General features: G+C 34.7%; 1 protein-coding gene across 1 annotated transcript; it reads left to right on the top strand.

Annotated features, from left to right (window-relative positions):
* The first annotated feature begins 3477 nt into the window (after positions 1 to 3477).
* LOC124533226 (apolipoprotein D-like) lies at positions 3478 to 10787 on the top strand. Its single transcript, XM_047108426.1, has 6 exons — positions 3478 to 3709; positions 5035 to 5189; positions 5953 to 6020; positions 6730 to 6881; positions 9514 to 9691; positions 10474 to 10787. Exons 1-6 carry the CDS (start codon positions 3593 to 3595, stop codon positions 10605 to 10607), a joined length of 804 nt encoding a protein of 267 aa, XP_046964382.1. The 5' UTR covers positions 3478 to 3592; the 3' UTR covers positions 10608 to 10787.
* Positions 10788 to 13953: the final 3166 nt, after the last annotated feature.

The raw sequence follows: 13953 nt of genomic DNA, 5'->3' as shown, positions 1-13953 counted from the left end.
ATTGGCTATTAAACACGTTTGGATGATTAGTGCATGCAGGTTTCTTTACGATGTTTTCTTCAGAACACGAATGAGCCCCAAACCTTCTTCTTAAAGGGAGAGGAGACCTAAGCTGAACTGTAGGGGAATTAATGGGCATTTAAAAGCTGTTTAACTATTAATTATTTAATTCAATGTTGCATTTCATAATTGCTCAAATTTATCTGTACATTTTCATCTTTGCCTTAAGATAAAACATATATATGTAGTTATATATATGTGATTATCATATGACTCACGACTAAAGAAAGCAGTCATCTAACGGAAGGAACCGTCAAGCAATAATAAGCAGTATGAATCATCAAGTAGTTGCGTACAATTACGTATACCTTTTTTACCGACTTTACAAGAAACAACGCTTCCGTTTACGTAAACGATTTTTTTATTTTTACGACTGTTTTTATTGATTCCTTTACTTGAACGATGATAATAATTTATTAAAGTAAGTATGTATGCTACTCGTTTGTTTAGTGGTTAAGTTAATGCTATAGATTCTAAGGCTTTGTTCTTAATATTCACGTCAGGCTCAATGGTCCGAAGTTTGTAATATTGTAGTGGTTATATTTGGAAATCACACAAAGTTTCTGGTACCTTTTGAGTGAGAGTGAGATTAAAGTGAATTTGAATATATTTGCACAAGGGTGACATAATATGCCTTGCACAGTTAGTCTCTATTAACACGCCTTGACTGTATTCATTATCAAAAATCAAAATCTTTCATTCAGTAAAAAGAATTGCAGTTAATTATTTTACTGTCAAGATAAAAAAAAAATACAGACGAATTGATAACCTCCTCCTTTTGGAAGTCGGTTGAAAACTACCACTGACTTGGAAAAGAAAACATATCAGGGCGAAAGATTGACCGTTGACTCAGTGAATTATAGCGGGTTTTACTTTACATTTCTTTACAAATATTCAATACAACAAAGATTAAGATATAATCATCTCCCATTGGATGGAAAACCATCACCAAGTCGACTGTCTGTCACGGGGTTATATCTGTAGACTAGTAATTGATAGCCAGTTGTTTTCAATGGATGGACCTTTCATTCCTATATTTAACACAGATACGGAAAATTTAACAGAAGAGCCTATAAACCATGTCTATCCCTTATAGATAATAGAATTTTTTGAGCACATCCAAATAGTCATTATTTATTCAAGAAAGTTAGTCTCGTACAAACAATTAAATAAAACCAGTGAAATAAGAGGTTGTGTCAATATTCTACCGTTAAACAGCGACGTTGTATGAAGTGATTAACACTTATTGTGTATTGAAAGAATTGTAAATACACTGAATACTTACCACCGGCTACAAAAATGTGCCTTACTATATAAAAGTAAAAACATTATCAAAATATACTGTAATCAAGTAGGCTTTTACAATCACTTTTGAATTATCACTCAAAAAATATATTAAGTGAATCTACCACCGGTTCGGAAAGTAAATTCTACCGAGAAGAACCGGCAAGAAACTCAGTAGTTGCTCTTTTTCAACAGGCGTGTTATTTAAATACAATAAAAAAAAAGTAATAATAAATTTGCTATTTTTGGAACATTTGATAATTCTTTCATCGAATCTACGAATATTAACACCACGCTTGTATATATTATTACATACTTAGTTTAATGTATTAAGCAGACGAACGGGCAAATGGGCCACCTGATAGTAGGTCACCACCGCCAAAGACACCACTCCTGGCATCGCACCAATGCGTCACCAACCTTGGGATCGATACTTACAATATCAAAACTAAACCCAACAATACTAAGCATTGCTCCGACCTCCATGGTCGAGTGGTGTGTACACCGGTTTTCATGGGTACGCCACTCTGAGGTCCCGGGTTCGATTCCCGGCCGAGTCGATGTAGATTACCATTAGTTTTCTATGTTCTGTTCTGGGTCTGGGTGTATGTGGTACCGTCGTTACTTCTGATTTCCATAACACAAGTGCTTCAGCTACTTACATTGGGATCAGAGTAATGATGTGATGTTGTCTCATATTTATTGCTATTTGACGGTAGAATATATTGTGATGAGAATGGTACCCACTACCCACCCAAACTTGTACAATGCCCTACCGGAAGCAATAAGCCTATTACTTTGCGGATGTTATTATACTTTAAACTTTGCCAAAGGAATAGACAAAGTTTAAAGTGATTTGCAAAAAAATATCCATGGCCATTTATGTTAATTAATAACAGATAATTAATCAATTATAATTAAAAAAAAAAAACTAAATAGTAAAACTACGAAGTACCGACTCGTTTCGAGCTATAAACGAGGTCGTTTTGTTGTTTGGTCTTTCTAAAGAGCATTCGCTGTAGTTATGAACAATATTCTCAGAATCTTACTCATTTAGACCTCATTTGTAAATAAAGCCTACCTTCCAGTGATATTGTTATGGGGTAAATTTAATATTATTAGCTTCGAGTATAATGCTTCTGTAAATAATGAAACAATAATTATTATTAACAATCAATAATTTGAGTCATTTTTAAAATGTTGATTTTGAAGTCAAATAATCTTTTATGACAATAGAAGTTAAGTAATTAGTAAAAGCATGACCGTTAGGTATACCAAACAGTAATGGGACTGACTACTACTTTTCGTGGAGTGGTAAGTGGATTGGAAATATAATATTTATAATTTATGTTTATGTAGAAATATACAAGAGAAGTATTTATGTTTTGTATTAGAGAGATTACTTAAAAAAAAGGTCGACCAAAAAACTGGTTTTTTTGGTAACCGTTTTAAGGAACTGTTTTTTGCGACTAAAAAACTGGTTCGTTTCGTTTCACGTAAAATATGAAATGACCCAGCACTATTATGTGGGAGTTTACTCTAGTACACCGGACTACTCATTAAGAAACCAGCGGTGCTCTTCGTCTTTTCAGTAGGCGCCACAGAATCACTTTAGCACGCTGCGTGAAGCCCATGGGACTGACTACCTGTAATTATTAGATACCCACTAATTAGTTCAACAATACTAATCAGATGCTGCTGGTTGGTGATATATGAACTTGAGTTCACGTTGGGGATAACGTCGTGTTCTAGAGTGGAGACCGCGTCTCGGCAAACGTAGTGTAGGACGTTCTCAGGCACGGTGGAGTGATGATTTACGCAAGGCGGCAGGCTGGAGCTGGTTGCGAGTAGCTGGATAAAGACCACAGTGGCGTGCACTTGGAGAGGCCTATGTCCAGCAGTGGACAAACACAGGCTGATAATGATGATGAAATGATGATGAACTTGAGTGGGTGGAACTTACCCTATCTGACCCTTGAAAAAAATAATCATATCTTAAGATGTACATAATTAATTCTTCATTAAATTGAATTTATCTATATATTCTATATGATTGTCAAGTTATATCAGATCATTGTCTATTTAAGTCCATTTATAGTAACCAGTAGCTTGCAAACACCAGTGGTATATCTGATTAAACGAATAAAATTGTCCTCGAGTCGTCCAACGGGTCAGTTGAGTCCGTTTAACCGTCTGCGTCGCACGTCCAAGAGAAACTTTCCTTACTAAATAAGTTTACTTAGTGAATATGTTTAAGCTAACTGTTTTAGTGTTATTGGCGTTTAGTGACAATGTATTCTCCCATACTTATCACCTGGGAGCGTGCCCGGCTGTTGAACCAATGCCAGGGTTTGATATGAACCAGGTAATCTTAATTTTTATCCCAGAATACTTACTTACTGTGTAAGAAGGAATTAGTTACTATTGAGATACCGTGGAGCATTTTGTTATTAGTTAAATTAGTAATCTATAATTAGTATATCATTTTGTTAATTATATAAAATGGGATAAACTATTAAGGTCATTTAAATAATAAGAGTGCTATAGAAACTATATTGAGAATCCGTAGATATTATAAATTTAGTTGAATGTCGTTAAATGATCATTTAACAGACCTTGTATATTTTGATGTAAATTTTATTGTACTTGGAAATAATTAATGTTCTCACTAATGATTCTAAATCTTTTATTAGTGTGTAAAATACCACAACATATATATTATAACAGTATATTTCGATATTGAGTATTATTTTGAGAACTAGGAAAAATTGTTAGACTTTTCATCAAAGTATTTAATCATAGTCTGTTTACGAGTTATAATAGAACAATATTATTTCATCGTATGCAGAAGAAGCGATAAGAAAATTGTTTAACATATAAATATATAACATATAAGTAGCAAGTATATACAATAAAGGAACTTGACCTGCAGTGTCAATTCACTGATAATAACAGTTTATTCGAATATGATATATATTATAATATTGTTTAATAACAATCTTTGGTATCATTGGGATCTTGGATTATATATGTTTAGATGACCTAGTGGGTAGAACGGGTGAACCTTCTTTGATGATATAAGGTTCAAATCCAGGCAAGAACAACAAACTAATAATAATTTTCAGAAAGGTAAACATTGTTATTTGATGATGGTTTACTTGTCTTGAGATGGCAACTGTTCTTGAAGGAATAAGAACAAATCTGTTATTATAGTATTACAAAACAAACTGGAATCTTTGGAGACCTGATTCCAACCTGACTAAACTAGGAAAGCCCGTTTCTTACACGGCAATGCTTACACAAATATTGTTAATCATTTTTTTCTAATGTGTCTGTATGCTAGGCCCTTTAACAAATGATTTTAAGTATATAGCGCACGCCCCGCCATCGCAGGGGTGCAATACTGATACTAAATAAACTACAGAATGTGTTTAATTACGACATCATATTAGAAACTTCCAAAATTCTCAGTGTTTCTTTACTAAATTGTCCATGTATTAGATAAAAAAAATCTCTCGAATTTAATCTATGTATTAAAAAAGCATACCTACATAGGGATAGAGAGCAGTAAGCGGCTTTGATTTATTACTATGTAATGATAAATAATTAAATATATTTTCAGTAAAGAATGTAAAATACGTTTATTAGACAATAAAAATGAAATCTAGCTTGAATTCACTCGTTTTACAGATGTTGGGTCTGTGGTATGTGATCCAAAAGACGTCGACTGCCTCGCACTGCATCACCTACAACTTCACGAAGACCGACGAACCTGGCACGTATCAACTGGAACAGTTATCTCAACACTTCATTCTGGGGTTGACTCCTCTGAAACATGACTACAGGTATGGCGGAACTCTGACGAAAAGATAGCTTTAAATTTAATACAATATTGTATTATGTCAGAATATTTTTTGAGGCTTCATGCAGATGTTAAACCACTCCTTTACAGGTATGGTCGAAGTTTGATGAAAAGATAGACATAACAGCTTCTTCTTCCTAGTCGTTTCCTCATTACTGAGGGTCGTGACCACCATGCGTGTGATTCTCCTGAACACTTTTTACCACCTTCCTCTAGCCATTCCTATTCTTTACCGTTTATATCCACCGGGACGGCGCTCTTCCTCTACCTCTCTTCCCCTCCACGTGGCCAACCATTATAAGTTTTTCCAGGCTGTCCTCCTGCCTAGCCACATGGCCAAAGAAACGAAGTACATAGAATAACAGCTATCATTGTATATTTAATTCCACACAATTATGCCCATTTAGAAAGTGCGTCTATTTGCGCTTTAAAGATTTTAAACCACGTGATATTTATTTCTGATAATGATTTAATACAAATAAGCTTTTGAATCGGTTTCGTCTTAATTCACCGGAACTCATCAAGGTTTCCAAAGACTTTAGACCGAGTTTGAAATGTTAATTAAGTAACACTATGTACCGCTTAAGCTATTCAACCAATAAACAAGAAATGTTGTACACACACACGTGGCATTAACACAGGGTTATGGACATCTTTGTCCATTGACTGACTGTGGCTATCTGTGCTATAGTGTTGTGATTATACAATCATATACTTTATATTATATGTTTAATTTTTGTCTATAGATATACCGGTATATTAACCGTCCCTGATAAAGCAGTGCCGGCACGAATGAAAGTACAATTTCCTCTGAGTGAGTATTTGCTATTTAATTTTCATTTGTATTCTTCATTATCCTCTTCCAAATGTACCAAAAATACGTTGGATAAGGTACAGAGTACAGACCAGTATTAAGGAGCAACACAGATTCAGATACAACTGTTAAGAGCCAGGACGATCCTATGGAGGAAACTTAGATCTTAGGTCGGTTCCATTATGATATCCACATGTCCCAAAAAACCGAAACGTAGACCATAGAGGATACTCAATTTTTTTGTTTTTTTTTTTAAGGTATAGGTTGGTGGACGAGCATATGTAACCGTCATGGTAAGTGGTCACTGATAGTGATACCCATAGACAATGACAAGAAATATAAACTATTCCTTACATCGTCAATGTGCCACCAACCTTGGGAACTAAGATGTTATGTCCCTTGTGCCTGTAGTTACACTGGCTCACTCACCCTTCAAACCGGAACACAATAATACTGAGTACTGTTATTTGGCGGTAGAATAACTGATGAGTGAGTGGTACCTACCGAGAAGGTTTCTCCTGTTAAGTAAAGGGTCTACTACCACTAATAATACAGTTAGTGTAATTAATAAGACATTTACATTGTAATTGTCAGTAGAAACCCGAGGCCCGGGGTTCCTTCTGAAGGTTCCTACTGTAAAGTAAAGAATCTACCACCACTAATGCAGTTGGTGTAATTATTAGTATATTTACTTGGTTGTAACTGTCAGGTGTCGCCGGTTCCGCGAGCTACACGGTCATGGCGACGGATTACACAACATACGCTGCGATATTCACCTGTCAGAAGCTGGCGTTCGCTAACCGACATTCAGCGACGATCCTCTCAAGGACCAAGGAACTGGATAAGATATTTGTAGACAAGGTGAGTCATTTATTGTAGTTTTCCCTTCTTTGTTTATTTAAGAATAATTACTCAAAAGGAAAATCGAAATATACTTTATTCAAGTAAACTTTTACAAGCACATTTGAAACGTCATTGTATAATACTAGCAACCCGCCCCGTCTTCGCTGGGGTGCTTGATATACATCGTATTACGAAAAATACATAAAATCATTATAAATTGAAACCTGTGTATTATCCTGATGTATAACATGTTTTACTGTAAAATTTCATCGAAATCCGTTTTGTAGTTTATACGCAAAAGAGTAACAAACATACATACCTCCATCCACACAAACTTTCGCATTTATAATATTATTAGGATTAAGTGAAACTACCACCAATACCAAAAACTTTAATTTAATTAAAATAATTCTAGCTGTTTTATTGGTATTCCTATGTCATTCAACAAATCAATGTTTTGCTAGCATAACTATTGAAACGATGATAGGACAAAAGCCTAATAAAAAAAAAGGCTTGAATATCTATGGTATTATACTAACCATTATGGTAGTATACTAATTAGTAACCATTTTTATATAATTATCACCTTATACGTTATAGGCTTGGTTAACTTTTGGTTACTAACTTTTGAACAACTCTAATATTGGGTAGCTCATTACCATTACATTATCATTACATTGGGTAGAGTACATGGTTTCGTACCTGAAAGTGTTGTGAATTGTATTCTTGCACAAAGCTAGGGCTTTTGTGCAAAGAGGTAGAGCCTAGTTAGAGGTAGGCCTCTACTCATCTACCATATAAATAGTTCTAGATATACGAGCTTAACATTCATAAATATATTTAATACATGTTCTTGTTATCCAAAATTAGTTTGTTTAATAATACATATGTCTTACTTACATCCGCTACGTTGTCTGCGAACAAACTCCCACTTTTATTAGATAACAGCGTATATCCTGTAGCCATCAGTTTAACTTTACAACTAGTTCAGTCAGGGCTATACCGATTAAGCCTGTAATTGCTTTTTTTTTCAAATGTTTATCAACGTTATTTGATATAAATAATTATGTAACTAATGAGTTTCTTACCGGTTCTTTTCGGTAGAACCTAAATTAAGACGCGGTAGTTACAGTCAATATAGTTTATAAAATGACGATTCAAAAGTACTTGTAAATGCCTGCATGGATAAAGTATATTTTTGTAGAATATATTATTGTCTATAAAAGTCGGTTATCATAATAGATCAGAGTGTTTAATTTGTTTGAAATTCCTAACAATTCATGCGATTGTAATGAAACTTTGACGAGTTTATCTTCGTCCAGCCGCAAAGATTTCTGGTCCAAACAACAAGGTTTAATCTCCGCATGCATTCATTATTAACGTTTTATTTAGATCATTATTCCATACGTGCGCACACACGAGACACTAATTTAATGGAACGTTTAATTACATTACATTAAGACATTATAATAAATGAAGTTAAAGAAACTCAAAAGACATTATATAGATGATTAGTTACCGCCCAAGGCTTCGCAGGTGTTTTTAGTTCAAGGTTGCTTCAAATCTAATTCAGTTGAGATTTGACCGCGACACAGCAAAAAACAGACTGAGAGAATTAATTTTGCATTTATAATATTAGTGTAGATCGTACCTTGGAAAATAACACATAATTTTAAAGAAAACAAAATCAACTTAGATTTGACGCTGGTTATTCTCGTACAGAGGTGTTTCTTTCCGAAGCGATATTAATGCTAAGAATATTAAAAATTATTCTATCAATGCTGATGTACATACTATTAATACAAGAAATAAGAATAAACTTGTAACCCCCAGTTTCCGTTTGCATACGGTAAATAGAACGTTTTTGGGCAATGGTATACGCATATATAATAAGATACCGGAAAATATAATCAATTTACCATTTTCAAAATTTAAAAATATTATTAAGACTAAATTAATAAATAAATCATACTATTCATTAAAAGAGTACTTTTTAGAAAGAAACGCCTGGAGTTAGGCTCGGGTTCCATCATAGGACGCTAATTACTGTCAATAACAGCATTGTAAATGTGTTTATTTGAAAAGAGCAACTATGCGAGTTTCTTGCCGTTTCTTCTCGCTAGAAGCTGCTTTCCGAAACGGTGGTAGTATTTGATTATTGACGATTCAAAAACGCTTCATTATGAAGTTTACTTGAATAAAATTGATTTGATTTGATTTGAATGGGCTTGTTTTCTGATGGACGATTTATGTTGAATTTAACAACAACAACAGACTGTAAATTCCCACTGCTGGGCTAAAGGCCTCCTCTCCCTTTTTGAGGAGAAGGTATGGAACATATTCCACCACGCTGTTCCAATGCGGGTTGTTGGAATACACATGTGGCAGATTTTCTATGAAATTTGTCACATGCGGGTCTCCTCACGATGTTTTCCTTCACCGCTGAGCACGAGATGAATTATAAAGACAAATTAAGCACTTGAATCAGCGGTGCTTGCCTGGGTTTGAACCCGCAATCATCGGTTAAGATGCACGCGTTCTAACCACTGGGCCATCTCGACTTTTGTCGAATTTAGTTCCCACTTAAATAGTTATTAATCCTGTTCAGACAGTATTGGACATGTTCTATAATAACGTGTTTCTGTTGCAGACTCGTTCGAAGCTGGCGTCTTTCGGCGTCGACCCGTACGACCTGTCGATCATATCGCAGACGGATTGCCCGAAACACCCCGACGGCAGCACGGAGGGGGTGAACATAAACATCGACCCGAACACGTTTTCGTCGCACAATATCGGCGAAGCTGTCAGAAAAACTGGTGGAGTCATTGGTAAATATATTTGCAATGCTTAGTAAAGTGGTATAAATTATAACTAAATGTTACCTTCGTGAGTCGAGATGGCCCAGTGATTAGAACACGCGCATCTTAACCGATGATTGCGGGTTCAAACCCAGGCAAGCACCGCTGATTCATGTGCTTAATTTGTGCAATTCATCTCGTGCTCAGCGGTGAAGGAAAACATTGTGAGGAAACCTGCATGTGACAAATTTCATAGAAATTCTGCCACATGTGTATTCCACCAACCCGCATTGGAACAGCGTGGTGGAATATGTTCCAAACCTTCTCCTCAAAGGGAGAGGAGGCCTTTAGCCCAGCAGTGGGAATTTACAGGCTGTTGTTGTTTGTTGTTGTTGTTGTTACCTTCGTATGTAACAATATCTCATGTCCACGTGTTAGCAAAAATGCAGCTGTTTCTTACCTCTTTAACAACAATTATCCCTTAATTAACCCCCATCATGAAATAGTGCCCATATATTATACATACCCTTTTTTTTGCTACACTCCAAAGACATCTATGTCGTGCCCTTATAGCATCCTATCTCTTTAATTTGTATTTTTGTTTTGGTATATGACATTAAAGATAAAAACTAAGACACAAGTCTTTACACGAGTAACGCTTTGCCAACAATTTAGATAATAATCAACGTAACACGTCTTGTGTTATCTACCAGAAAATTAGCAATTACACTGGGCACATTCATCTATCAACACAGTATAATAAAGTGTTACTTTGTTCGTAAGTTTACTTGAATTGTGTATTTTGATTTCAGCTGACGGTGTCGAATATGTCGTGGAGGCTGGTAAGAAGGTTTACAAAAAAGTAGCCAGTAGCAAAGAGGATCTCACTGAATCGCCGACCCAGCCCATTCGCTCATTGGACGCAGATGCCGAATGGCTGCCTTAAAACTATAATTGTCAATTGTCAATAAAAAAAATATTTTTTTACGTATGTGTGTGTCATGCATTTGTTGATGTCTTGCATTTAAATACTCTGTCGTGCCAAATGAAACTAATTAAGATAATTTTAATTTACAAGATTACAAAAATGTAATGTCATAACATATTAAAAGTCATTAAATAGTCATTTATTTTATTTATTACTTTAATATTCTCTTAAAAAAGACATATAAAAATAACTGAACTATGTGTTTGTCACAAGAAAAATTTTTATAATTTACGATTTTTTAATCACCTCTCAAAGTCGGTGCCAACATTGCTAATATAGGTACATAATACATACATACAAAAACTAAATCTATTTATTGTATAGATGACACCATTAGACAAACCTTACTATCGATACAAATTAAATGATTTCAATATAGGAATTTATTTACTTTGTTGGCACCGACTTCAAAAGGTGATTAAAAAATCGTAAATTGGATATGGATGTATCTGATTATTTTTTTCTTTTTAGTTCATTTTTGAAGGCGGTTTTTTTTAATTTATAAAAATTTATTTACTGCTTTTCAGTGTTGTTTTGTTATTTATAATTACAATTGGTAGTGTTTGTCATTCACTTTAATGCCGTTAATCAATGAGGAGTTCTCCTGGTAGTCCACCATCAGCTAGACTTCATCATAGGCATGTTTACTAACATCAATACATCAATTGCTTGACGACTATCTTAAAGAAATAGAACTGAGCCCGTAAAATAGTTACTTACTAATAGGTTCTGATTACTAGTTGTGGTCTTCATCATCAGTTCCACTTCATCAAATGTCACTTTTCGTGAGCATATGACCAAGGCACTTTGAATAAAACCGAAATCACTATAGGTGTGCCTATAAAATTTGAGGAGTTCCCTCGATTTATCCAGGATCCCATCATCAGATCCTGATCTCCTGACAATGGGACCACCTGTAAAACATGCCCTTTCAAACAAAAAAAGAATTGTCAAAATCGGCCCAGCCATCTTCGAGTAATTCGGTAACATACATAAAAAAAAAAAAAAAAAAAAAAACGCCCCGACGAATTGAGAACCTCCTCCTTTTTTTGAAGTCGGTTAAAAATGTTACATACACCATAACATAGTAATTAAATGAAATGAAAATAAATACATATGCATGGAATGGCATGGAATGGTGGCAAAATTGCTAGTAGCACTGTTTTCCTTTAGGCGCTATTCTGATCTTCTGGAAGAAAAATGGTTCAGCCTTGTCTAAGGCAACAATACCAATAATAACAAAAACAACAGCCTGTAAATTTCCTACTGCTGGGCTAAGACCTCCTCCGCCTGTTTTAATACGGGTTTGTGGAATACACATGTGGGAGAATTATAACGAAATAAGACACATGCAGGTTTCCTCACGATGTTTTCCTTCACCACCGAGCTCGAGACGAATGAACACAAATTAAGCACATTAATATCCAGTGATGCTTGCCTGAACCACTACGCTCAGGCAATAAGGTAAGGTGATATACTCTTAATTAAGGTTTTGGCACCACTACTCCAAGGACTAAGACATAATTTGGAATAAGAGACGATTATTATAGTTGGTCCATTGCTACTTTTTCTGCGGCAGTACACACCAATAAAACTCAATTTTATTTTTTATTTATTTATTATTCTCAAGTAATCATTCGCGTTGAAAGAGCGCAGAGAGCTTTACTCTAGGTAATATCTCGCAAACCTAAGTTATTCCCTACTAAAGACCTGTATGCTTTTTGTGATGTTCTAGCTGTCAGAAAGCTTTATGTTCTTCTTACAGTTCTTCACAAACACAGGCAATTACCCTATGATCCAAACCTTATTACAAATAAACGGAGATCTGACCTTGTTTGCCCTTCTCATCCTGTCAAATCTGCCCTCTCTTCTCGGCTTTTCCCTTTCCTCGGCTCCTTACTTTATAACCGTTTAAATAAAAATGTTAATATTTACCCTTTGATTTTAAGTCAATGTAAAAAATCAATAACTACCTGGCTTAAAGAACGGTCATATGATGAAATCGAAAACCTCCTAATTGTCAATAAATAAATATCACACATGTTCACCCACACACACACACACACAGACACACACACACACACACACACACACACATACACACACCAAAACAAACACACATATACATACACACACGTTTTTGCCTAATTTAAAGCTTAACTATAATTTTTGTTTTCGTTTTATTTTTTTTATATTTGTATGGAACATCGTATTGTATTGTTCCGCGGAGGGCCTAATAACTGTGACACAGTTTAATAACTAATGCAGTTATTATGGTCACATTTGTCCTACTATTTTACTTGTTCCTTATAAAATATTTTTTTATTTTTTATTTTTTTTAATCGTTATAAATTCTAGAAATCGTACATTTTACAATCAACTTAGTCTAGCTATTCTGGAGTTATGTTCATATTGACGAACAGTATTTTATTCATATAACGTTCAAATACCGTTAATTGCTTAACAGAGAAACATGAGTTTGAGAGCTCTTTCTTAAATCGGTACATAGGAAAAGCTAATCTTTAATGACTGACCAAGGCCGTCTTTAACCTATTGGAGGCCATTAGGATAATCAGGTCCCTGTGGCATTGACAGAACACTATTTTAATATAATAACAATTTTGTGCGAATAGACAAACATACTTTCAGCGTTCTTCAATTTGCGAATTAATAATGCTTTGTTGTAATACCTAGTTATTGATTTATTACCATTGGAAAATAAGAATCTTTATTTTGTAAATGTGCAGGTTATTTTATTTGATCTGACAAAAAATATCATCTTTATAAAAACATCCTTCCTATTTCTAAGTCAAATCAATTTTACCAAATTTTATTCGTTATCATTTTTTACTTTTTGCATCATTCATAACAAAGGTTACTTAACAGCAGATGGCCCATTCGCTGTTTCGCCTACTTATCCCATAAAAAATGACTTAACTCCTACAACTATCGTTAAACCGCCGTAAGATCTGCCATCTCTACATCGTGATATTGTATCCTTTCGCACGCATTCCATCTCTTAATAATTCATGCACTCAACAAGGTGTAACCATACAATGCGCTGTAATCAGAAAATCTCTAAGGTCAGAGTTATCTTCAACGCAAGCTACTAGCCCTACAAACACTACTGGGTATGCTTGTATCAAGAATAAACCTACCTAATGAAATTGTACAAAGACTGACATCCAACTCACACCCAACAGTGGGTCTAACGACATTAAAAATGATAAATAAATAAATTAAATAAATATAAATATTGAACAACATCACATACATTACTCTGATCCCAATGTAAGTAGCTGAA

The sequence above is a fragment of the Vanessa cardui genome, chromosome 10 (genome assembly GCF_905220365.1).
Source record: "Vanessa cardui chromosome 10, ilVanCard2.1, whole genome shotgun sequence".
NCBI lineage: Eukaryota > Metazoa > Arthropoda > Insecta > Lepidoptera > Nymphalidae > Vanessa > Vanessa cardui.
This window is presented reverse-complemented; position numbering and strand designations above follow the sequence as displayed.

Bases quoted from the DNA above. Each gene is read 5' to 3' on its own strand.
- LOC124533226 (XM_047108426.1), top strand. From the start codon at position 3,593: ATGTTTAAGCTAACTGTTTTAGTGTTATTGGCGTTTAGTGACAATGTA. The intron at 5,190-5,952 runs GTATGGCGGAAC...TTTTGTCTATAG, and splicing joins CCTCTGAAACATGACTACAG to ATATACCGGTATATTAACCG. The intron at 6,882-9,513 runs GTGAGTCATTTA...TTTCTGTTGCAG, and splicing joins ATAAGATATTTGTAGACAAG to ACTCGTTCGAAGCTGGCGTC.